Raw genomic sequence first — 23,687 nt, 5'->3', positions numbered from 1 at the left:
TCTTTAAAAGTCAAAACAAGTAGCAGAGCTCAAGAGATCCTGGTTCTTGTCAGCACACAAACCTGGTATGCACATCCCATTCCTCCTGGCATTTTCATTCAATTATTTCCCAGTATGGACTCCTGCAAATTAAAGAACAAATAAAACTGCTAAGTGGAACACAAACACACTAAATCTTTTTAATTAAGAGATTGAATCTCTTAGTATAAATTCATTTCCTGAAACAAAACTCCAATTATGTAAGATTAATTCTTTCCTCTGAGATTGCAGGGATTTATTGACTAACAAAATCTTCTATTGCGTAAATGGAAATGTGCTTTTTAATGCAGCTTGCTGCTCACAGGCAAAACCATAGCGTTAGCCTTTTCACTGGGCATTTTTTTTTTCTAGTTGCATGCTAATCTGCCAGGTTTCTTTCTATTTGTAACAGGAGAGGGGTGAAATGGTTCACATCTGAACATGTGGTAAATAACACAAAACACTAAAGGAGTTTAAACGAGATGAGAAATTAAACTAAGCTCCTAAAAAGTCCGTTGTGATTGCAGGAGGAATTGTAATGACAGAAATAAGAATATCATGCATGCAGGGCAGTGTTGTGAGGAGGTGTGTGTGTGTGCCATTGATCACACAATAGTTTTTTCAAATCATTTAACACAGATGCACAAAATCCACACGGTTTCAAGTGCAGGCACGTCCAGAGAAGAATCTCCTTCATTCCCTCTAGTCACACCCAGCTCATTAAATCCATCACTGCCTCACAGTAAGCCCCAGGGTTCAATCTTTTCTAGAGCACTGTTACTATCCAACCTTTTAGCTCATAGAGTGGGCAGCCAAGATTTCATGTCTATGCATATGGTAGGACTCATAGCCAGTATTTCCTACAGTTTCCTCCTCTCCATCCCAATCTGGATATATATATAATAGTTTGGTTATGTTCTTGGGGTTTTTTTTTTTTTTTTTTTGGAGCATTTTTTGAGGGACTGTTTATTGTTGAGGTTTTTTGGGATAGGTAAAACTTCAATGTTGCTTTCAGATTACTTTCTTATATCCTATTCCAATGACCTGTATGAGGGTGGCAAGTTAAAAGGCAATAAAGTCAGGAATCTGTGCTCCCTGTAAGTAGCTGGCCATGAGAAACTGCAGCAGGGATGGATATTGAATGACTTCAATAGTCCAGCCAGGTTTTATCAGAACAGGTCATCAACCTGTAGGCTGCCTAAACCTGTTCCACTGCTTCCCCATTGATTAAATATCTGGAAGCATTTACACCTATATCAAATTCTCCATAATCTATTTTATCTTAATGACACCCAAGTTCTTTGTCAAGGGCAAAAACGTTCCCTCCAGTGGTGAGAGAGGATGGTGTATCTCCTTAGTGTGCTTTCAGTGCACTGAATTTCCTTGAAGCCAAACTATGATCTCAGGTTCTCATGGGCTGAAATATTAGTGGGACTGCAGGGATATAAAGGAGGTAAAATCTGCCTGTGTATGTCCAGATGTTAAGGAATTTAAAACTGGATTATTTTCATTTGATTGCAGCCCTGACAAATACAGAGGAAAGGAAGGAATAGAGAGAATATGTAGCTTCCAGCCTAGTTCTGATGGCCAAAATTCCTTCTGATTCTCAATATCTTTATCATCAAAGTAAGACAAAGGGTTTTGCCTGAAGTTGTCACCTGTTCCTGTCATTTGGGGATTTCCACTCTCCTTCCTCTGTGTTTGGGCCCAGCCTATTTTCCTGCTCTGCCTCTCTGCCCCAGACAGAGATGCAAACATCCTGAGCACTGCATTCCCTCCATCTTGCTTCAGGCTCCTAAGTGGTTCTGTCTTTTTTCCCCATTTTTACTCTCTTTTCTTTTCTTTTTTTTTTTCTTTTTTTTTTTTTTTTTTTTCCTTTTCTTCCTTCCATTGTCCATAGGACAATAGGAATCAGAGGAAGCAGAGTGGAAATACATTAAAATTCTGGAAAAATCCACCAAAACTTCAACCTAGTGGCATGGCAAAGGTGGAAAAAGGCTGATTACTCACTGTCTTGTTCAACATCATGAGTAAGGAGCATCATAACTAATTAGGAGATGGCAGATTCAAGAACACACATCTTTGAGAATGAGTAGTTAACCTGTGGAACTCCCTGTCACAGGATGTGTTATGTTAAAAATGTGCATGAAATCCATTAAAAAAAAAAACCCTGATGAATACAAAGACATCACCAGAATTCCTTGAATACGAAGTCCCACCAGAAGTTATTCCAGAAGTTTTTTAAGTAATAAACATGTTGGGAATGCATCACTAAACACTGTTTTTGTACTCTTCTCATGATGTCCAGTATTTCTTGCTGTCAGAAGGAGAATATTAGTTTAGGTGGACTTTGGATTAACAAGTATAATAGGTCTTATGCTTTTTATTAAGAATAGAAGGCAGGATGCAATTTATCCCTTAGTTGTCAAACAGGACTACAAAGTGTTGTGGTGTTTGCTCTCCTCTTACTTTTTCATCCCTTAATCCAATCCAGTGAAGTGTGGTAGATGTTTCTTATATTTTGTTGCCAACTGTTTTAAGAAGTTCATACAAAAGCTTCTCTCATCAAGAAGATTTATGTGTGGCGACATGAGTCCTTGCAGCAGTATGTTGAAGCACAGAGACATTGTTAAATCAGATGCAAACTGATGGACTCAGTACAACAGGGGTAAACTCTCAGGAATGGGTTTAAAAAAAGAAAAGTTTCAAACACTAATCAATGTAATAAAGCATAAACCTATATTTATATATCTCCAGATACTGTCTTTACCATTACAAATTTTCTGTGGAGGAAGCCTTAGTTTGCCTGTAGGCAAATCCACGTATTGAGTTTTAACACTGTAGAGATAATTATGTCACCCATGTTGTAAATAATTTGTGTTTCTTGAATAGAGAGTCTGTATTGAAAATATTAACCACTGGTCTGTGGAAACTGAAAAGTTGCAAAGGAAAGGAAACCAATTTTCTCTGTGGGTACTGAACAGCTGAATAGTTGGAACTGTGTTTGGGAAGCACTAAAATTGCTATAAGCCATCTGAAAAGTGCTAGTGGATTTAAAATCCTGAGGGAAAGGTGAAAACTTGCTGGTGTCACAAAGTGCCTTAAATGGAATATCTGTAGTTTAAGTGATCAAAATTAACCCCTTTACTCTCACACACATGTGGTAAACCAATGCTTAGATAAATATCACAGCTGATGTAACAAATACCTGAAAGTGCAGGTAATAAATACAAGAAAAAACCTGTCTTGATTATTCAAGTAACTGCTTCTAGTTAATTAGCATGCTCATAGTTTTTGGGCCAATGGAGTTTTGCAGTTTCCTTTCAATTGAGATTTTTTTCAACTTCTCTTTTTAATCCCATTGGACACAGTGATGTAATAGTGCCCAAACAATTGAATGGATTCATTGTGAAGAACTAATTTTTGATTCAGAGATGATAGTCAATATTGCATTACAAATTAAGCACTATTGGGGTTTGCTTATAGAAAAAGAATTAATTCCTCAGCAAAAAATGGCTTTCTGTCAACTACTAATTGCATACAAAAAATTTTAAACAAAGCCAGGTAATATATGTATGTAACATGCCTGTAAGATTAAATGTGTGTTGTACCATAATTAAAGTTTAAATTACAGTATTAAGGTAGGAGATATCTGAAACAATAAGAAACCAGAGGATGGCAATTTTTTGTTTTCTATTGGGTATTTCAGCTGTACTCACACTTGGGTGTTGTTTTTGTAATTTTTGAAGGGGTTTTGTTTTTGCTTTTCAAAGAATGCCTGAAAAATGAGTAACATTTTTTCCTAATTTTCAACTGAACCTCCCACGCTGTGATTTATGGCCGTTGCTCCTTGTTCTGTGTTATGACACTAGCTACCCTGAACTGGGCTGTCATCTCTGTAACTGCTGTGCAGGCAGAGACCAGTCCCTGGCCTCTGTTTTGCCAGGACAAGCCAGCCCAGCACCTTCAGTGCCTCCATTTTGACCCTGTGCTCTTGACCCAGAGCATCCCAGCACCTTCCACTGAACCTCCTGTCGATTCTCCACACTGCTCTAGGACCGGGGGAGCCAAAACTGGGCACAGCATAACCAGCCCCATCTAGCTGAGTTTGTCCAGCCTCACTGCCAAGTCCCTGCTCTGTTCCATCACTGCCTTTTTCCTTGCCAAATTGGTACACAGAGGTGTCTGGGAGCTGCTCGTGCCTGCCCAAATCAGTGTAAAACAGGGTTTGAGAACTTCAGCCTTTTTCTCATTGTAATCTTCAGGTCACCATCCCAGCTGTTGGCAAAGCCATGTTTTTCTGTTGTACTTGGCTTTGGAGACACTGGCTTCTGTGCAGGACACGCCAGAGGCGGAAACTCCATCCCTCTATTACCACATAGATAGAGGCATGACTAGAAAAAAGGAGAGTATGACAGGTTTTTCCATGGATGAATAACTTCTGTGCCCTGGGGACTGTAAATAGCTGGTATAAATCAATGCAAATTGGCTATTACTAATCTTGCCAGTAATGAAGTGAGAATGAATGGAGTACAAAGATGAACTTTACATATCGTTAGCACCAATCTGCTGCGCTGCATTTATGGGCAAGGCTCTACCTAGGAGGTCAGTTGGCAAAACTTACAGGTTTTTCTTTTGAAAATTATGCATTTGTGCTGCACAGAAATGTCTCTCAAACATCAAGTCCGTTTGGGGATTTTACAGTTATGAAAACTTGAAAACAATTGTTTCATAATTTCTCAAGCACTCAGCAGCACGTACTTTTATTACAGTGCTTTAACATCACAGTATATAATTTAATATGTTTATTACAAGTGTCATATAAAACACTGAAGTGTATAATTTCAGAGTAAAAGTTCACTTTCAGTTTAGCTCTCAAGCAGAAAACCGAATGATGTGCAACATAGAAAAAAAAAATCAAGACTGTTGTTACTGCATAACAGCAGAAAATTAACATGGATGAGGATAATGACTGGATATTCTGCAGGAACATTTCTAATAAAACAGATACTAACTATAGAGGTTATGAAAAGAGAAGTTTTCCACAAGGATTGGAAATCAGTTTGAATCTCCATAAATACTGGGGTTTGCATAATTAAAAAAAAAATTATTCTACATTATCAGTGGCTACATGCCCCTTATAGGAGCACAGTGACCTCTTTGGTTTGTGCTGTGTTGTTGGACACCATTGAAATGAAAAGATGGGAGGAGAGTGTTACAAAAACCTGGTCAGTCATCCTTCTCCAGTCTCTGAATTTGAAGGCTATGCCCTTGTTCTTAAAAATACTTTCAAAAATGATTATTTTGATGTATTGGCCATCAAAAAACAGCTGAAATATGTAGAAAATCAATGTATTTAAAACTTAAAGGAATGGTTCTCTCCTGCTAGAATCTTTCAGAGGGAAGAGCCAATATAGTGTAAGAGCAGCTGTTCAGCAACACCTATTATTTGCTTACTTTTCATGACTAACATGAGGCACCCATCGTTAAAATGAGAGTTAGGAATTGGCTCTCCTGATTTACTTCCTAGCATTCCATAATTTTGCTGAGGATATGATCTCATCCAGCTCTCCACACCACCTAAGAATCTGGACCGGTTGATGAGCATGTTAATTTTCCTTCTGATGAAGTCTCAAACTTCACTAAAGAGCTGAAAGACAATCTTCAGTTTAATCAATAAATAAAGCTTTAGATATTCTTTTCTTAGGACTAATGGATGGTTGATGGTATCTTCAGCAGTGTAATTTCTATATTTTTTATTTCTTCTTGACATGCTAGGGTACCAAACTTGCATTCCTGGCACTCAAACCTCCTCATGAATGGATCCAAACATGGAAGCATTCCAGTACAATGCATGAGGAACCCTGTAACATTACAGAGTAGAGAACATGCAGAAAAATGTTGAAATAATAAATTAACACTACATCAGCTTTTTAGAAAGGAACTCTGTTAACAGGTGCTAGACCCACTTGTCATGCATCTGTTCCTAAGGCACAAACAGGAATTCTCAACCTCGCAAAGTATTGCTGGCAGCAAATGGCTATTTCTTGTTCATTTATTGTTTATTAAAAAGAATATGCTAACACCAAAAAAGCCTGAATTTTGCAGAAACACAGAACTGTTGTATATTTCCTTCTAACAACATGTATGATGTTACCACAAGGCTGATGATTGAGATGTGAGATCCAGCAGAGACTACAGCAAGTAATTTTGCTAATATATTTGCACTGACTTAATTAGAAATGGTTTTTTTTTTTTAATGATTTAGTTAAACTGATGCAACATCCTGTAATGGACATAACCTTGCAGATGTAGAGATGTTCTTAGTATGTAAGTAATCATAGTAAATTATAATAGTATATCTTATATTAGTAAATTCAATAAAAGATCTTAATCAATTGCATCATGATCTTATTCAAAATTCCCTTTCTACTTTCCCATTTTGCCATATGTTATATATCAGACAAAAAGCATTTTTCTGTAAAAAATAAGCCAAGCTTACTACATCTATGCATGGACACTGTGCATTTCTCTATGTGGGAAAAGTGACCAAAATAGTTATTTCTGAATAAACTCTCCATAATAGCTCCCTGTGTGGATATTCTAGTCTGGAAAAGTCATGGGTCAAATAAGTCATTGTAGAATAGCTGATCCTGCAATAGCAATTCCAGTCCACTTTCCAGTGTAGAAAAGTCCTTAGTCAACAGCTCCAAACTCCTGTTTCTGCCAGAAGACTTTTCTCTTTAGAGAATAATATAAATCTGTTCTATTCAATTCTTTAAGGCCCAAATTCTGCACTGAACTCCCTTAGGAAACAACACGTGAGATCACTTAGGGAGAACTTCATATTATAGGAGTTTGTGTTTTTGTGCACAGACTCCACAGTTTTATTACACAGACATTTCATTAACACCTTCCTGTGGCTGTGAGCTGTACACACCTTTGGCTGTGGGACATCTGGGTGATTCTTCTGTTCCAGTGCCTCCTGGATCCCTAAAGCAGCAGGCAGAAAGCTGCCTGGAAAAAGATCCATCAAACCAAACCCAAGGTGTTTGGTGGCTGTCCTGGCCAGCAGCAGGGGGGACAAGGCAAAACAGGGCAAAATGTCACCCCTTTCCTCCATGCCCAAGTACAGGGATGTGTCACAGCAGTGACATCCAGCTGGCACTTTTGAGTTTGCTCTGAGAATAGAGAAAAGAGTGGCCTGTGCAGAATGAATTCAAAAATATTTGAATGGACTAAAATTGTATCCTGAAAAAGCAGCAGAGAGTCTTCACTGAAGGCTGACCAGAAATCTCACTGCATCCAGCACTGCTTGTGAGCAGCTCGGTAAGACATGCTTTAGGCTTAATTCATATTTATATATTTGAATCATGGTTTTTCTCTTCTCCAGTAGGGAAAAAAAAAAAAAAGAAAAAAAAAGAAAAACTAAGATGAAACATCCATGCTATTTTTTAATTTTATATACTTTATACTGAGTCTTAAGACCCTCAAGGTTGCCATTTATCGAAAATTACATCACAGTGCCCCTGGCATTTTTGTGGTGTGGACCAATTAACATTAGTAGCTTAATTAAAATTACCAAATGCATTTTAAAGAATGACATAAGGTTGATTTTAATCAAGACTTCCAAAAATGAAGTAGAATGTTAATCAGCTGCCCCACCCACCATTTATATGGCCCACGGTACTCAGTGTCAGAACTCCTACATCATCCTCTGACTTCATTTCCCCCAGGGATTATTAAATAGTTAATAACAACTGTCTGAAGTCCACCCAGGTTTTACCTGTTGGCAGAAATCTGGGGTCATGACACCACTAGTGTAGCATTCCCATAAATGCGGCAGATTTAGGTTCAAATAGTTTTAATGTACAGCAGGTGGCATTTTTGTATTTAAAGAGTAAAACCACACCTGAGTGTTCATGATTTTTAGGATTTTGCCAACGAAAGGAAAGCAGAAAATAAGACATTTTGCTTTTTGGAAGTCAGAAGAAATGGTGCAGCTGTTTTCGAGATTGCTATTTTCAAGCTGTCATATGAGCATGGAATAGAAGCCATTCTTGCTTTCCAGTTATATTTTAGTACAAATATCTTTCATTTGTTTGTTTCAACATATTTTCCCTTCAACACGTTTTTTTAATCAGAATCTTTCCTAATAGGCTGGAGGAGTGTACTATCTTAGTGTGAGACCAGTTCAGGACAGAGGGAGGAATACTGACTAAGTTAGTACTGGGCAAGCTCAAACTTCTCAGCATGTAAAAATTATGTGTTCAAATGTTCAGTCATACAGTGCTGCCTGTTTGTAGCTTAATTACTATGAATGCACGTGGAATTTATGTTCAATTATCAGAAAGTAATCTTTTATTTAACTTTGTGCTTTTTTGTCTCAAATACCTATTTTGCCCTGCCACAAAAAATATTTCCCATCCCTAAAAGCATTAGAAAATGTGGATCTCAAAATTGACAGAGGTTAGATGAAAGGTTTTTTCCTTTTAAGGATGGTCTGTAGAGTTTATTTCTGGCTGAAAGATAAAATACCAAAAGAAATGATGGAAACAAAACCCCACTTCCTCTTACAGTGACTTGACTAACCACAGAATAAATATTTTGCAGGTGCTTCTCACTCTGGAGCCAGGTAGACTGCACACATACATTATTTTTGGGTTGTTCTTTTTAACGACGAATGTTATTTGGAAGGAGCTATCCCATTTGAAGTTGTGAGCTGTTAGCAGTGAATGACATTTCATCTCCTATTTCTCTGGGCTTTGCTCATTAGAAATAGATCAATAACTTTCCAAGTAATTGGCAGGCGATGGGTGTTGCTCCTGTTTCATCACAGTGTTAAATTTAACAGTTTCTGAGTGGTGACACTTTCTCTGGCACCTGTGGTGCCATCTACTGCACAGCGTGGTAGAGGCTGGACAAGAGAGCTGCATCCCTCCACTGCCGCCTTCTCTTCTTCCTTCCCATCTTAACATTTAAAAATGGTTCCTCATTTGCTTTCCTGGTAATTTTCCTTCTTACACACATTAAAAAAAAAGTATATAAATACATATTAGAGTATGTATTTATGCACATTTATCTATAAATGTATAGATGCGTATTTCTATAATTTTTTTAACATATGCAGTCGACATTTGGAATTTAATTTTGGTAGGTTTTTTGAAAAGAAGGTTTTAAAAAGGGAAAATAAAAAAAGAAAGAGGACTCTAGAAAAATAATCTGCTAGTCCATTTCATGATTGTAGCTCATTTACTTATCATGTTGTGGATACCAATTTATCTGGTTAGAGATATTTATATTTACATATATGTGTGCAGTGTTAAATTGGAAGCACGGAAAATTTTGTTATTGTTACTTGTTTTTGTTGACTTAGATATAAACACTAAGTATTTTAGTTGGGGTTTTTTATGATTGCTGTTTGATGCTGTGAAGAAGAAGTAAGTAGCTAAATTGGCTTCTCCTAAGTTGGTGTATTTAGTTTTTTTTGCAATCTGTTGCTGGGGCATGGTATAATTTTGGCAGTTCCATATCAAAATAATTCTGTTGTTTTTGATGTAGAGTTGTTGGAAAGAGCTACAGAGATTTTACATAAATATTTCCGGAATGATCTCAAGATACCTAAAGGCCAAAGACTTAAGATGAAAGCTCTGAAAATTTCAGTTTATTATTTCCCCTTTCTTTGGCTTCCCTGTTAATTGAAGCACCTTGTGCTCATATCATCATAGCCTGAGGATTTCCTTGAATAAATCAATGCATGGATTTTTTAATTACCTACCCAGGCTGGACTTGGATTGCTCACTCATACGAGTACCAAAGAAGAAAGGTTCAGTGTCAGTAGCTAATGGAGCAACATTTTAAAAACTACATCATCTAACTTGCTAACAAGTCTAAGCATCACCACGTTTGAAATGCTGTTGGCTGTGAACTGGATTGAGCACAGCTTCCAGTACTGCTGACTGCTGTGCACTAAACATGATGTTATCATCAGTGAGCTTTGAAAATTTTTCCCTAGAAAGGATAAGCCTTAAGATATTTATCTCCTAAGTAACTTCTAGCACTCTCAGTGAGACGTCTAATGAGGAATCAATTATGATGACATAGTTATGAGTTGAAAATACAACTTGGCATATGATAACTGCAAAGGTAGGAGCAGTTAAAGTTTGTGTTATTGGTTTTTTTTTTTTTTTTGCCACGGAGCTGATGGGGCAGGAGCCCTGAGCTCTGCACACAAAAGCACTGCAGAACCAGAGAGTGCCAAGGAGTACCTGGGGCTGCTCCTCTGCAGGATTCCCAGGAGTGCTGCATTTTCTCTTTGCAATCACCATGAATTTAACCATTCTGAAGTGACAGACAGGATTTTTTGTAGGAAAAGCCAAACATCTAAAGGTGAAATGCACCAAAATACTCATAATGTGTGGGGTTTCTTCCCAAATTCACCGTCTGTGTCTGCCTGTGTCACCCATTGTGCAGCGCTGCCCTCTGGCCGGGGATGCCACAGGAACAACAACAATCCCAGTTCAGCCATAACCCTTACAAAATTTAGCATTCTTTTCTTAAATTTCAGCTTCTCTGGAAGCCAGTGATTCATGATTCCTTAGAATTGGGGTTTATTGTTTGTTCAGAATACAAGATTTTAACAGCGTACTGAGAAAGAATTGACAACGTATCGCAGGACTGTCGTAAACCTTGGGAATGCTGAAGGCAAACGATAAAAAGTAGCACAAAATCTTTAATTCAACTTCTGTAGAAGTTGAATTAAAGATTTTGTGCTACTTCAGTAGAAGTTGAATTCCACTTTGGGGAAGGACGTGGATTTTTCAACAGCTGGAGCCGCACTGGAGTTCCATGCCCCTCAGCTTCCCGCCAGCCAGGAACAGACATTTGAGAACATGGGAAGAGGGAAATGGCTGGATGAGAAAGGTACTGGTCAGCTGTTTGGCCACTTCCGAGCCAGCCTGGTTGGGTTTATTCCAGAAACCGCGGTGCTGTGGAGTTTGTGGTCAAACATCAGCTCCACGGATGGGCCTGAGGGCCAGCGGCGGCCATGGCCTGGCAGGGTGGGCGGGGCCGCCGCCTGTCAGTCAGAAAAGGGCGGGAAAAGCCCTCAGGCGCCAACTCCAGCCCTTGGCCAGTCAGGAGAGGAGGGAAAAGGCCTCAGCAGGTCAGGAAGGGTGGGGAAAAACCATTGGTAGGTTAAGAAGAGTGGGAAAACCTCTCAGATGGTCAGTCGGGGTAGGGAAAGCCCTCAGCTGGTCAGAAAGGGCGGGAAAAGCCTCAGCTGGTCAGTCAGGGTAGGAAAAGCCCTCAGCTGGTCAGAAAGGTCAGAAGCGGCCCTTGGTCATTCTGGAATGGCAAGAAAAGTCCTTGGTCAATTACGAAGAGTGGGAGAATCCCTTGGTTGGTTGGGAAGAGAAGGAAAAGCCCTTGGTTGGTCTGGAAGGGTGGGAGAAGCTCTAAGTTGGTCAGGAAAAGCCCTCAGTCAGGCAGGGTGGGTGGAAAAAGCCCTCACATGGTCAGGATAGGGTGTGCCAGCTCCTGCTCATTATAAGGGGAGGGAGAAGCCCTCAGCTGGTCAGTCAGGAGGGGTGGAAAAACCTTGACTTTGGTTTCTACAGCAAATTTCTGCCTTTTCTCTATGATCCTGTGGTCTGAGCTCAGGTCATGTGTTTTCCATCCAGGAAGCAGAGGAGCCACTTCCAATTTCTGTGATAGCCTCTTTTTGTCTCTTTTTAACAGGGCTTCTTCCCTATCCAGAGAAGCTGAACTGACCTGCACCAGCTTTAATGGAGAAGCATGGTCTGTGTTCCACTGAAACTCCAGCTGGGAACAAGGCCAGCTTCAGGGAAACAAGTCTGTCTGGTCAGGAGAGCCATGTCCCCAGGTAAAAAAAATGTAAAAAATAGCACCTCCACTATCTTTCTGTGGTAATGCTCAAGTAGGTTGGACACTATTGCACCAAACAGGCTCATGCTGAAGCAAAACCATAATCCAATACAAAAACAAATGAGGTCTTGGATTGCCAACAGCATCTTCATTCCCTCAGACCTCTCCAAAAAGTCTGTGGCTACAGAAATACAGAAAACTGTGACAAAATGAGCTTACTGAATTACACCAACAAAAAACCCTTGACAATTTTTAAAGAGTCTTTCTGCACTCAGTACATCAGCCTCAGCAGCTAGAACAGCCTGGGAGTATCATGAAGGTATTTTAAAAATAAAAGGATATTATTGACATTATTATTTAGAGATTTCTTGGTCTCTGGCTCATGACTTCAGTGATACACAGGTCTACGTTTTGGAGTGTGTTAGTTTCTTACATTGCAGATTTTTGTTTGTAACTGTTTCTTTTGTGTATCTTGTTAGCTTGCTGAAGGTGCTATAATATTAATATTTTGTGCCATTTATGTAGAAGATCTGTTCTCCTTCTATACAGAAACAAGTATCCACTCTGCTGCAATCTATTAGAAATGATCAGGCAAACCCTGCGAGCTGTGCAGCACCTTCCCTTTCTCTGCTCAGATGTCATTGTTAACTAAACCACAGTGAATTTTAAGTAGGCATACTTGGCCAGTGTCATATGTTTGCTTATTAAAATTCAGATAATCTCTGCAAAAAGAGACAGAATATCAGCAGGGGGTACACGGAGACTTCCTGTCCTCTTCCTCCTATTTTGCATTTTACATATTACATTTCCAATTTCTGTTGGCTAGCAAAAGGGGAATTTGGGATTGGAACACAAACCTGGACTTGCAAATTCTGCAGCAAACTCTGAAATACATCTGGGTTATTAAGATAGTTACAGTGGACAGAATAAAATGAATAAGTAAAATATTATCAGTATCAAAGTAATGATATGATTTAGAATTCCTACCTATCTGTCCTTTCATCCATCTGCCCATACAGATTTTTATTGTCTTCAACACTAATTCTTGTTCTTCTGGAACTTAAAATTGCTTTAAAAAATTATAATCTAGTTTCAGCAAAGTGGAGAGAGTGTGGAAGCTGAGCTACAAAATGCAAGAAACATATTCAGCTGATAGAAGGGAGCTTTAATGACAGCTCATTATTGTTTAAGGAGACTCTGCTTAACTTTAAAAATCATTCTTGCTGATTTGAGATAATTCATTTTGTGTGGCATGCACTGGTATTGACTCATCTTTTCCCTGTATATTACTTAATGACAGAATTGGACTTCGCTGATAAAACTTTGAGCTAAAATAAGTTCCATGAATTCTTTAATTCCTACCTAGACTTAGGATAGTGCAGAGTACACTTGTAATTTTAATGACAGCTGAAATGCTGGAGTCAGATTGCTTATGAAAATAAAAAGCATCTGTCATAACATTCAAACCAGCCTGGAGTTTTACTGTAAGGGATCTGCTGCAGGGCTACTTTGTCTTTTTAGGTGAAAGATACAGATTTGATTCTTTCCATGGTGTGTCTGTTGAGACTGAGCCTTCATGTAATTAAAATCCTTAGCAGTTAGTTCAGGGCAGCAGATCAAAAGGTTAATGTGCAATGGTTACAACAGGAAGTATTTGTAGTCTTGAACACTTTTTAAATTTATAGCATTTAAAAACAACTTTGCCAAAATCATGGCCAAAGCCAATATTACCTCATTTATAGTAAAGCATTAATCATTAGTCACAAACCAGCCAGTTGGTCTAGAAGTTCAGCTGGTGAAAAATTTGATGGTTACAGGATTGAACAGAAATACACTTTAAATTGTGTCCTCTATTCATGCATTTGCAATGGAAAGGCAAAGGTATTAGGGAAACTGAGCAAAACAAAATTAAAAAATGGAAGTGTTCCTCCACATTTCTGAACCTAAAGTATGCTGTAAGCAGTTTTGGCTCACATGATTTTTGTAAGAGTGGGGATAGTTGATAAAACTTAAAGTAGAACTAGATTTTATTATATGATCTGTGTCATCTATTCTCTTTGTTTCAGTTCTGAAGTTCTTGAAGCAATAGAAAATGTTATCCAAGGTGTACTTCAAAGCCTGGCCCAAAAAAAAGCACCTGTTCTCACAGTGGCTAACAGAACAGACTGGAGGAACATAGAGTAAGTAGTACATATTTAAAAGTCCTGCCTTCTATTAATATAAATGCTGTGAATATTAATTGGATTATGTAACTTCCAGAAAAGTTAATCATACATAATCATTCTATCAGCATTAGAATCAAGAAATAATTTTTTAAAGTAATGGACGAATAAAAAGTAATGCTTAGTAACCACTCTGAACAGGCATCATCATGTATTAAGTAATAGCAGACCACAGCACAAAGGGAAATGTAAAACTACTGTAATAGGGGTTGGAGAGGAAAGGGAGGTCCTATAAACAATCCTTTTCTGGAAGCAGCAGAAACCAGAAATGATACATTGTGTTAGAGTGAAAAAACCTGGTTTAGGCTGGAAGAAATTACTGGCAATTCTGTTCTTCAAACTCTTTGAGTGCTTCCTACTTTCTTTTCTTCTGCTTTTCCTCATGGTATCATATTTCTTAAAATGGTAGTGATGAATTTATCCTTTTATTCTTCAGAGAAGATGCATCTCATCTCTCCCTGCTGTGTCTTACCTGTGTGCTAAGTTCACTACCAGCAAAATAAAGCAAACCAAGTTTCCAGTACATTAGCTGAATTTCAGATCTTTTGCCAGCTGACCTAGACAGGATCAGAGAAAAAGAAACCTGTCCTCCTTTATAGCACATTCTGTGATTTGTAGAAGTTGATTGTGGAACAGTATTTTTCCAAGGAGTTCATTTAAACTGAAAATCATCAAACCTGAGAGATTAGCTGATTTCTACAATACAATAGCAAAAGAATAAGGGAAGACACAAATCTGGCTCGGGCCTTGTAAGAGCTTTGGACATCAGCAGGTTAAAGGATATTCAGATTGATAAGATTACAGAGGTGCTTGTACATGGACACATTACAAACATTTAAGATTGAGGAAGCACAGCAAACTTTCCAGGCATAACACTCTGGTGGAATACTCATTTAATGAGAACAATAAACTTCTGCCAATCAAAAAACCTGAGGGGCCTGAAGGTAATCAGTTAACTAAAAAGCTTGTAGGTTCCAGGGAATTTAATGTTTTGTGTCTTGATAGTTTGACAAAAATGTTTCACTCAGATGTTTGTAAAATTAAAATACTCTTACGAAGTTTTGCAATTTTTGGCAGTCTTTGGGGAAATGGCATTCCATGTTAGAAAAACAAATGTGAGCTGTTAGTTACCATCTGAACACATATGGGGGAAAATGTTCAAATTAAAACGAGTTAAGATCACAGTATGTTAAAAATAAGAGTCATCAATCTTATCAAAAAGAGCAGAATCATTCTTTCTGGTGGAGAAGTGTAATCTCAGATATCTCTTATGGAAAACTACCCCGCTGGAGTAAGAACAGACCTGGGCAGAATGGGAATGATCCAGGTTTAACCTGAGAGTAATTCAGGGGAGTCTTGATTACAGCTTTTCTCCTTTTCAGTTACAATGTTGGGAGCAGGCAAGCGAAAAGCACAAATAACTTTAAAATGTTGCAACACAAAGGCAATAAAGTTGCTTTAAAGCTGGCAGGCAGATGCTGCACCGGGCTGTCCCGATAGATTTGTGCAGCGTGTGCGCTCTGCCACCCAAAGGACGCACGGAGCAAAACCTCGGACAAACGGATTTGGAAACATGATCTGGTTTGGGATAGAATTATAGCCATTAAACCACCAGCACTTTTAAAATGTACCTATGAAAATCTGAAATGAAAAAGAATGCTTTAAAGGCAGGATCATAAGGCACTAAATTAAATTAAAGTAAAATAATGAAGTGTCCTTAAGAAAATAATTGATTCTTTTGGTGAAATGTGTGCCTTCAGATGTGAAATGGTGAAGCATGAAATACTGGAGCTCGTTTAGGTTAAACAACTGTTTAGAGAGCAGGATACACCCTCTTTTTGTTTCCAACACTTAATAACAGAATGCAATTAAGTTATCTTGATAATAATTTAAGGACATAATTTAGATAGCATTATTGTATTCTGAAATAGTAACAAATTTTCATACAGTCTGCATCAGGAAGTCACTGGTGTCAGACGATTTTTATTTTAATAATGACTCAGATTTTTTCTTCTTATTTCTTCCTTTGTTTTCATACTATGTAATTACTGATGCTGATACATTAACAGTTCTAAACATGTATAAAATACTTCTATTTCTGTCTGGAAACTTATCTACTTTATACTTTAATTCAGCCTTGAACCATCTTCCTGAGAAACTCTTTGCTGTCTTTTTCCTTTGGCTACCCCAAGCCCACCCAAGCTGACAGTTTCTGTGCTGAGTCTGAAAATAGCACTGCTGTGTTTGATCATAGGAAAGGAGTTCCTGAGTCTGAGTTACCTTGCAGAGAACAAGTCACTTGTACTCAGGGAGTTTGCAGTTTATTGTGTTTGTTTGCATTATGTCAGATTTAAAGATTCTGTAGGTCTACAGATGATACCAGCTTGTACTACAAAACAAATAAGAAGTGACTGCCCTCAATCAGCAAGAAGATTTGGTAAGTTAAAAAGAAGTCCAAAGTGGAGTGCTTGGGTTTTTCTTTTTTTCCCCTTAGTTCCCAAGTTCTTAAAGAAACATAAAAAACATAAAATATTGTGCACTACAATTTGGAAGTGTGTGGCTGACATAAGCTGATACTATGATCAGCCTTTCAGCTTTTCTATTTTTTCCTCTATTAAATTATAGTGAGTGACAGTGAAATTAATACAATATTCTTAGAGTTTCTCCCTTCCCTTAATGGATATCAACTAAAGGCATATTCAGTGTGTCTTAATATAAAAACATCACCCTTCTTCAAAAAGCTGGCCAGGAAAGGAATCTTGGAATACAGACAATAAGCTCATTTCTTTTTCTAACTCAGTCATTTCATTTCTTGGCCTGGACATAAGTGCATACATTCCCTCACTTAACCCCCTCATATTTTTTCTCATTATGCTAGAAATTAATGAGTCTATTGAATAGTACAATCTCTCTGTATTTTCACAGTACATTTCAAACTTTTATTTATGGGACACAAATATGGTCTTATATAAAGATAAATTATTGTATATACATTTCTGAAAATGGATAGAATATTTTGTAAAATGTATTTTTTTTTTCAGCTCTGATGCTCAAAATATTATCAATGATCTATAAGATGGTGCAGAGCAACACTTATGCAACTAAAAGGTAATGGAGTCAATTTCTGCAATTTCAGATAAAGCTGTGTTTTAAGTATGTTGTTGTGAAAATCAGCCTGTAGGATACAAACCTGCAGGATTCCTGTACATAGAATGCTTTAGGTTTATCTGGTTAACCATGTTCTTTATAAAATTCTCATGAGCCTGCAGCTGTTTCAGTATTATAATTACAAATACAATATTTTGTCTTGATAGAGATATATATTATTCAGATACTCTACTGTTTGGTAGCCAAAGTGTTGTGGACCAAATAATCAATGACATTTCTTGCATGCTTAAGATACCCCGCAGAAGTCTTCATGTGGTAAGTGGCTTCTTATCAGTATTTTTATCATTATTTCCAAATATCATTAAACTGACTAAACTGCAAAGGGAAATATCACAAAAAGTTGTTAGCTAGAATTAAATAGTTAAAATAAAAGTCTCATTGGTGCTAATGAAACCTAGTTATTGTGCATTCAAAAGATTTTTTTCTTCACAAAAAATTCATTGAGTTTGCTTTTTCCAAAGGGTTTGGGACAAACTGCCAGCTAAAATCACAGGAGCTTTTGTTATCATCTAGAGAAGGCAGTGCTTAAACTTCAGCGTGCAAGACACCTGTTTACAAGTTTCTACTCAAATGAATTGATAATTTGGGGGTTAAATGAAAATTTAAAATACATCAGAAATGTAACTACCTGTCAAATTGACTCATATCTTGCAAGGGTTCCTTCATACATAAAATTATTTCTTGTAAGTCTTTATGTCCATGAGGACAAAACATTGCTTAGTGTTTAAAAGGCTGATGGCAGTGAACCACTGCTTAGTACCAGTGGGAATTCTCAGAGATTTCTTGTTTTATCTGTGCAGTACAGTAACTTCCCATTTACTCTGTACAACTTTTATTTTTTCCAGCTGTCTACAACTAAAGGTTTTGTTGCTGGTAATTTAAGTTACACTGAGGAAGATGGTACAAAAGTGAATTGTACCTGCAGTGCAACAGTATGTATTATAAACCACAAACACAATCCATAGCATCTGCCTGTACAAGATAACCTGCACTCCTTGTAGGTCAGGTTACAGTGTACATTTATTACAAAAACCTCTGCTTGTGACAAATTGAGGCATTACAACCTGGGTGAATAAAACAGATGAAAATATTGCTTAACTGAATTGGTAATTCTAGAGCTAAGACTCCGTATTATAATTCTGAGCTGGACCCACCAGGAATAAATCTTTGGATATGGTTTTTAGCACTACCTTCTGCCATGGGATCCTTGCAGAGGAAGGTGTATATATTACATATCTTAGGCTTTATATTACAGTGTTTTGTCAAATGAGTGCTCCTGAAGCAAAAAATCCTGGGCACTCTGAACATAGAACATTTCTGTCACAGCAGATTGAATTCTGGCAGAGAGAGAAAACAAGTCAAAATTGGTTTAAGGGGAGGCAATTCAACTGGCCTAGTCCTGAAAGATTTTCTACAGCAGTGTAGAGAAAGAAAGCAGAAATAAAACTCAGACTTGCTGACTACTGTCACAATTTTCTGAAAAATATGTTCATTGTAAGCCTCAGTTGGTCATTTCAAAATTGAAGGGTAACCTTAGCTGCTCATTACAGTTTGTTTGTAAGCATTAAGTCCCCTGTTACTGATCTCCATATTTTTATTTGCTGAGTTGTTTCAGCCTGGCACTGGGGTGATTTACGGTCAGGAGTTAAAACAGACCACACACTTCCATATATACATTCTCTTTGACCAAGTTCTTCCCCCAGTTCCTGTTTTCTCATCCATATGCTTGCCAGATTCAGCCAATCCTAACTGAAGATGTAAAGTAAACATCACCACGTCTTCAAGCAGTTGCTCCAAAATGCTCATAAAATCAGGTTAGAGGCCAGTAAAAGAATGAATTTAATGGTCTTACAAAAGGAATGTTTAAATGTTTTAAGTCTGTATTAAATTTGCAATCTTCACACCAAGCAGACTTTTTTTCCTAGCTAACACAGATAAAACATTAATCAGGGTATTGTTATCTCCATCATGCCCATAGGATGAACAATTTTCTGCAACAGTGGCACAAATACTTTTGAAAAGCATCTTGTTATGACAGGGGACTCCTAGACCACTACACAATAGTGCATATGAATGCACTTGTAAAGAGGTGAAAATGTCAGAACTGATCTTGCATATAGAGGAGGATGGTGGTTTCAGGATGAAATCGTGTCCTTCATTACCTAATGTTGTTATTTTAAAATATATAATTTTCTTTATTTAAAATGATAAATCTCATTTTTGTTGTTTTAGGCAGTCACTGTGCCATCTAATGTTCAAGGAATTAAAAGTATCCTTTGAGCAAGAACTCTAATCATAGATTGAAAAAAAGAAAGTAAAAACAAGAAATATTCCAAGTTAAACAACGTTCTGGTAATTTTTGCTTTCCTTGTTGGCTCTGAAATTGAGTCATGATCACTGCTCTTGGCTGCAGAACAGGTATTTTAGAGCAGTTAGTTTTAATTGATTGGTGTGATGGATCATTTTACGCACAGCTGGCCTTAACACAAAAGATTTAACCTCACATGCCAAATTTATATTAATTGTAGAAAAAGATGCAACTTTCCAGAGACTCCTGGATGACAACTTCTTCAATAAAGTGTCCCCATGTATCATGATCACGGTATGCACCTTGTATTTCATATCCTCCAGCTACACCTAATTTAAGGAATACTTTAGCATTGTAGAGCGGCTCAAACTTGGGCAAAAGGCCATCATAAAATTAATAGGAAACATATTTAACAATATTTTTTAAAATTTAATTATCCTCATAGAACTATGAAATACATGTTCTAAATACTTATTTCCTCCAAACATCTCCTTAGAGCTTGGTAGCTTATCAGCTTCCTGTGCTGCTGCAAAGTTGCTGCTCAGTCTCAGAAAGGCTCAGCTCTTCCATGACCTTTTGTCCTTCAAGACCTGAGGTTTTGCAAACCCAAATGAAAGAGAATTGGTTGATTTTGGACAGTACTGAAAGAGCTGTGGAGCCAGGGGAATTAACAGGAATGTGTAAATGAAATATGCATACAAGGAGGAAAAAACATTTTGCCATTCCTAAGAGAGATAAGCACTTCTACTATGCTATGCCACAAATAGTCCAGCTTCAGTCAGCCATAGCAAGAACTTGTTTTATATTGTTCCATTAGTGCCATAAATATTAGGTTAAGATAAAAAAGTGGCCTTCTTACACCAGCCTATGCAGACACCAGGCTACATCTATGTATCAACTCCCAGACCTTACAAATTTACTCCTTGAACAGAGGAATGCCTGATGCTCCTGCAGTGCCCATACTCCAGAACACCTGCCCAGCTGCTCCCAGCCTGGCTCTCCCTCTGCACAAAGCCAAAATAGGAGCATAGGACTTTCCCTGCAAAACAGCTGCTGGAGAAATGTTTCTGCCAGCATTTTGTTTGTTTGTTTGCTTTTAAATGGCAAATGTAAACGCATATGTAGCCAGATGTTGTTTCAGTTAATATAAAACTGTCTGCTTTTCTTTTATTTCTTTAGGGAAGAGGCATACCAGATCTTAATACACGACTTTTGGTCAGGAAGCTGTGGGATTCTTTTCAAATTCCTATTTTCACCCTTATGGATGCAGATCCACATGGTAAATCTGTAGAGGCTCAAAGGCATAAAAGGAAAGCAAAATTTGTTTAGAATGTCTTTTCTCACTCTTATGGGAGGGTTCTGAGAGCTCAGAAATCCGACACATTCAGAAGGTGATCTATCTACATCGATCCCATCTGAAATGGGGGAGACTACTGCAAAGTGAGAAGCAGCTGCTTAAAGAAATAGTATTAAGAGATATGAATAACACAGGATAAAGACAGACACTTTCAATAAGAAATATTGGGCAATGTGTAAAAGAGCTGATTACCCTTGGGTTTGAATGGACTGAACACAGATAGTGTAAAACATTTAACTACATGAAGGTGACATGCTGAGATTCTGATTGTTTTGACATAATCTAAAAATATATGTAAACCATAAAAACCTCACTAATCATAAAGCCATAACTGTTGTGCCATGAAACTGATTTTTTAAACAGTCTCCTTAAGCATGCCCTTTGTGCAGACAGACACTTGACTTTTGCTATTCTGCAACCCAGGTGTAGAAATAATGTGCGTCTACAAATATGGATCTGTGGTGAGTATATTTTTTCCTCTTCAAACACATTGTTTTGTAGCCCATCCTGGAAGCTGGAATGCATGAAATGCTACAGCCTCTGTCAGAATGGGTGCTGCCTTTTACCATTTTGTTTCAACACAAAGAGGTGATTTTTAGGCCTTGTGTGTCTGCAGAAACAGTTTTTTCCTGCAACGAAAAGAAACTGGATAGTAATGCCAGGTGTTTCATTTAACCATATTTCACGGTTTTTCTCTGCTGCACAGGCAGTTTTCAGACAGTCCAAATAGAAAAGGGTTCACCATTTGGATTTGTTTCTGCCTTAGAAGAGGAACAAAGGCTGGAGGGGCCTTGGGAGGAGGAGAACCTAAATGTGACATGGGTGATTCTCCACAAAATAATGTTGTGTTGGTAAAGATTTTATTCTGGACTGAGAATTTGCTTAGGGATACTTGTGTTAGTGTGCAACATTATGGAAGAAGTAAAGAGGAACAAGAGGAACAAGGAAGTATTATCATGTTACATGGCTACAGACAAGGTATGGAAGCACATCATGGAAGGTGGGAGCATATAGGTGAAGGCAGAGGGCAGGAGCAGATGGGTGAATGTTCAGGAGAGAAATGGAAAAAGAACATCCCAAGTTAAACCACAGATCACTGAATGTTATAGCTGACCTTTCCTATTTTAGTCAATGTCCTTTGAGGCCCATCATCTCACTGTTCCCTCTGTCAAGTGGCTTGGTCTCCTTCCATCTGATCTCGAGAGGTGAGTTATTTCCCCAGAAGAAACAGAAGTATCCTTCTGCTTCACAGACAGGAAATGCAGGCTGACTTACTGCACAAAAATCTATTTAAATCCATTACTCTTTCCTTGCATCATTTTGGCTTAATATAAGGAAACAAGATGGACAAATATATTTTTAAGTGTGTGAGAAAATGTAAGAATTTTATTTTCTTTACAGATTAAACATATGCAAAGATGCCTTGATTCCATTTACAAAGCAAGATGAAAATAAGTTAGCAAGTATTCAAAAGAGACCTTACATTGCTTGTCAGCCACTGTGGAAAAAAGAGGTTTGTATAAACCTACTGTTTTCAATTTCTTACTCCCCACAGGACAGATCCTGTATCTGACAAGCTTTTAGGATAGCAGAACCAGCCAGGTTTTGTAGCCCTAAAAGAAGGCAAGATTGAGAAAGCTTGGAATGTCTCTCTGAACCACTTTACAGCTCTACATGCACATACAATGAGTGGATGGAATTTTCTTACTTAACTTCCTACACACATTAATTTTTCCTCTTTTTTTTTTTTTTTCCCTCTTTTAGCTGGAAATTATGGCAGCATCTAAACTGAAGGCTGAAATTCAAGTTTTAACTTCTGTCTCGTCAGATTACCTGTCCAGAGTCTATTTACCAAACAAACTGCAGTTTGGTGGATGGTTATGAGTGCTGCTCTGCAAATGAAATGTATTTCTATATATTGATTTAATTTAACTACACTTAAGATAAAGAAGTACACAGGAGTATCTGTCAGTTTCTTGTTCAATTTCTTTATCTCTGTACCTAGAGTATAATATTCTCTTTTTCTTTGTTCAAACTATAAGAGTAATTATGATTTTTGTGGTCTACTGCTACTTCCATTCTGTGGTTTCTGCTGTGAAACAGTGCTATATGTAATAGTGCACATAGAAAAGATAATGAAATATGTCCTTTCTGGCCAGAAAAATGTGAAGTTCAAAAACATATCCAAGAATTGTTTTGCCTTCTATCTTAAAGCACTGCTTGATGCTGTACCAAGGTTTTTGTATTTGAATGGAGGGAAAGACTTGCTTAAGAATTTATTATATGTACCTCTTTTTGGAAATTATTTTAGGCACAGCATTGTGGGGTTTTGTGTTCACTGTAAATTTGGACCTAAAAGCCAGAAATAATTCCTGATTACTGTGTATCTCAAGCAGCTACAAATGTTTCAGCAATCAAACTATTATTTGTGTTCAATGAACAAATAAGAAAGTGGATGTTACTGATTAAGAATTTAATAAATAATCCTGTTAATAATACACATCATAACAGAAACGCTTGTTCATTTTATTTATTTTGTTGGCTGTAAAACAGTAAAGACAAGCAGAAAGCTGTGGTGATTAAAGTGTACATTAATTTTTATGTGAGGGAGTCAGATTGACTGCATAGAAAATGCCTCCAAAATTGATCTCCACAGCCATCAGCATGGTATTTTCAGTAGATTTATTTAGTTGGGGTTTTTTTACAGCTGTTCCATCAGTATCAAACT

The 23,687-nt window shown here is 37.6% G+C and overlaps 1 protein-coding gene across 1 annotated transcript; it reads left to right on the top strand.

Moving 5' to 3' along the window:
* Positions 1 to 11,113: 11,113 nt before the first annotated feature.
* On the top strand, positions 11,114 to 23,440 carry SPO11 (SPO11 initiator of meiotic double stranded breaks). Its single transcript, XM_053992931.1, has 14 exons — positions 11,114 to 11,182; positions 11,758 to 11,902; positions 13,971 to 14,084; positions 16,475 to 16,563; positions 17,168 to 17,234; positions 17,441 to 17,549; positions 18,140 to 18,226; positions 19,527 to 19,563; positions 19,787 to 19,896; positions 20,782 to 20,881; positions 21,383 to 21,420; positions 22,088 to 22,164; positions 22,361 to 22,472; positions 22,724 to 23,440. The coding sequence occupies exons 2-14, from the start codon at positions 11,805 to 11,807 to the stop codon at positions 22,841 to 22,843; spliced, it is 1,158 nt and encodes a 385-aa protein (XP_053848906.1). The 5' UTR covers positions 11,114 to 11,182; positions 11,758 to 11,804; the 3' UTR covers positions 22,844 to 23,440.
* Positions 23,441 to 23,687: the final 247 nt, after the last annotated feature.

This window comes from Vidua macroura, chromosome 17 (assembly GCF_024509145.1).
Source record: "Vidua macroura isolate BioBank_ID:100142 chromosome 17, ASM2450914v1, whole genome shotgun sequence".
NCBI classification, from domain to species: Eukaryota; Metazoa; Chordata; class Aves; order Passeriformes; family Viduidae; genus Vidua; species Vidua macroura.
The sequence above is the reverse complement of the archived record's forward strand: the minus strand, read 5'-3'. Positions and strand labels throughout refer to the sequence as shown.

What these genes read in the sequence shown, in the direction of transcription:
- SPO11 (XM_053992931.1), top strand. Translation starts at nt 11,805, where the DNA reads ATGGAGAAGCATGGTCTGTGTTCCACTGAAACTCCAGCTGGGAACAAG. An exon ending in CAGGAGAGCCATGTCCCCAG is followed by an intron (nt 11,903 to 13,970) that starts GTAAAAAAAATG and finishes TCTTTGTTTCAG; the next exon opens with TTCTGAAGTTCTTGAAGCAA. An exon ending in CCCGCAGAAGTCTTCATGTG is followed by an intron (nt 17,550 to 18,139) that starts GTAAGTGGCTTC and finishes TATTTTTTCCAG; the next exon opens with CTGTCTACAACTAAAGGTTT.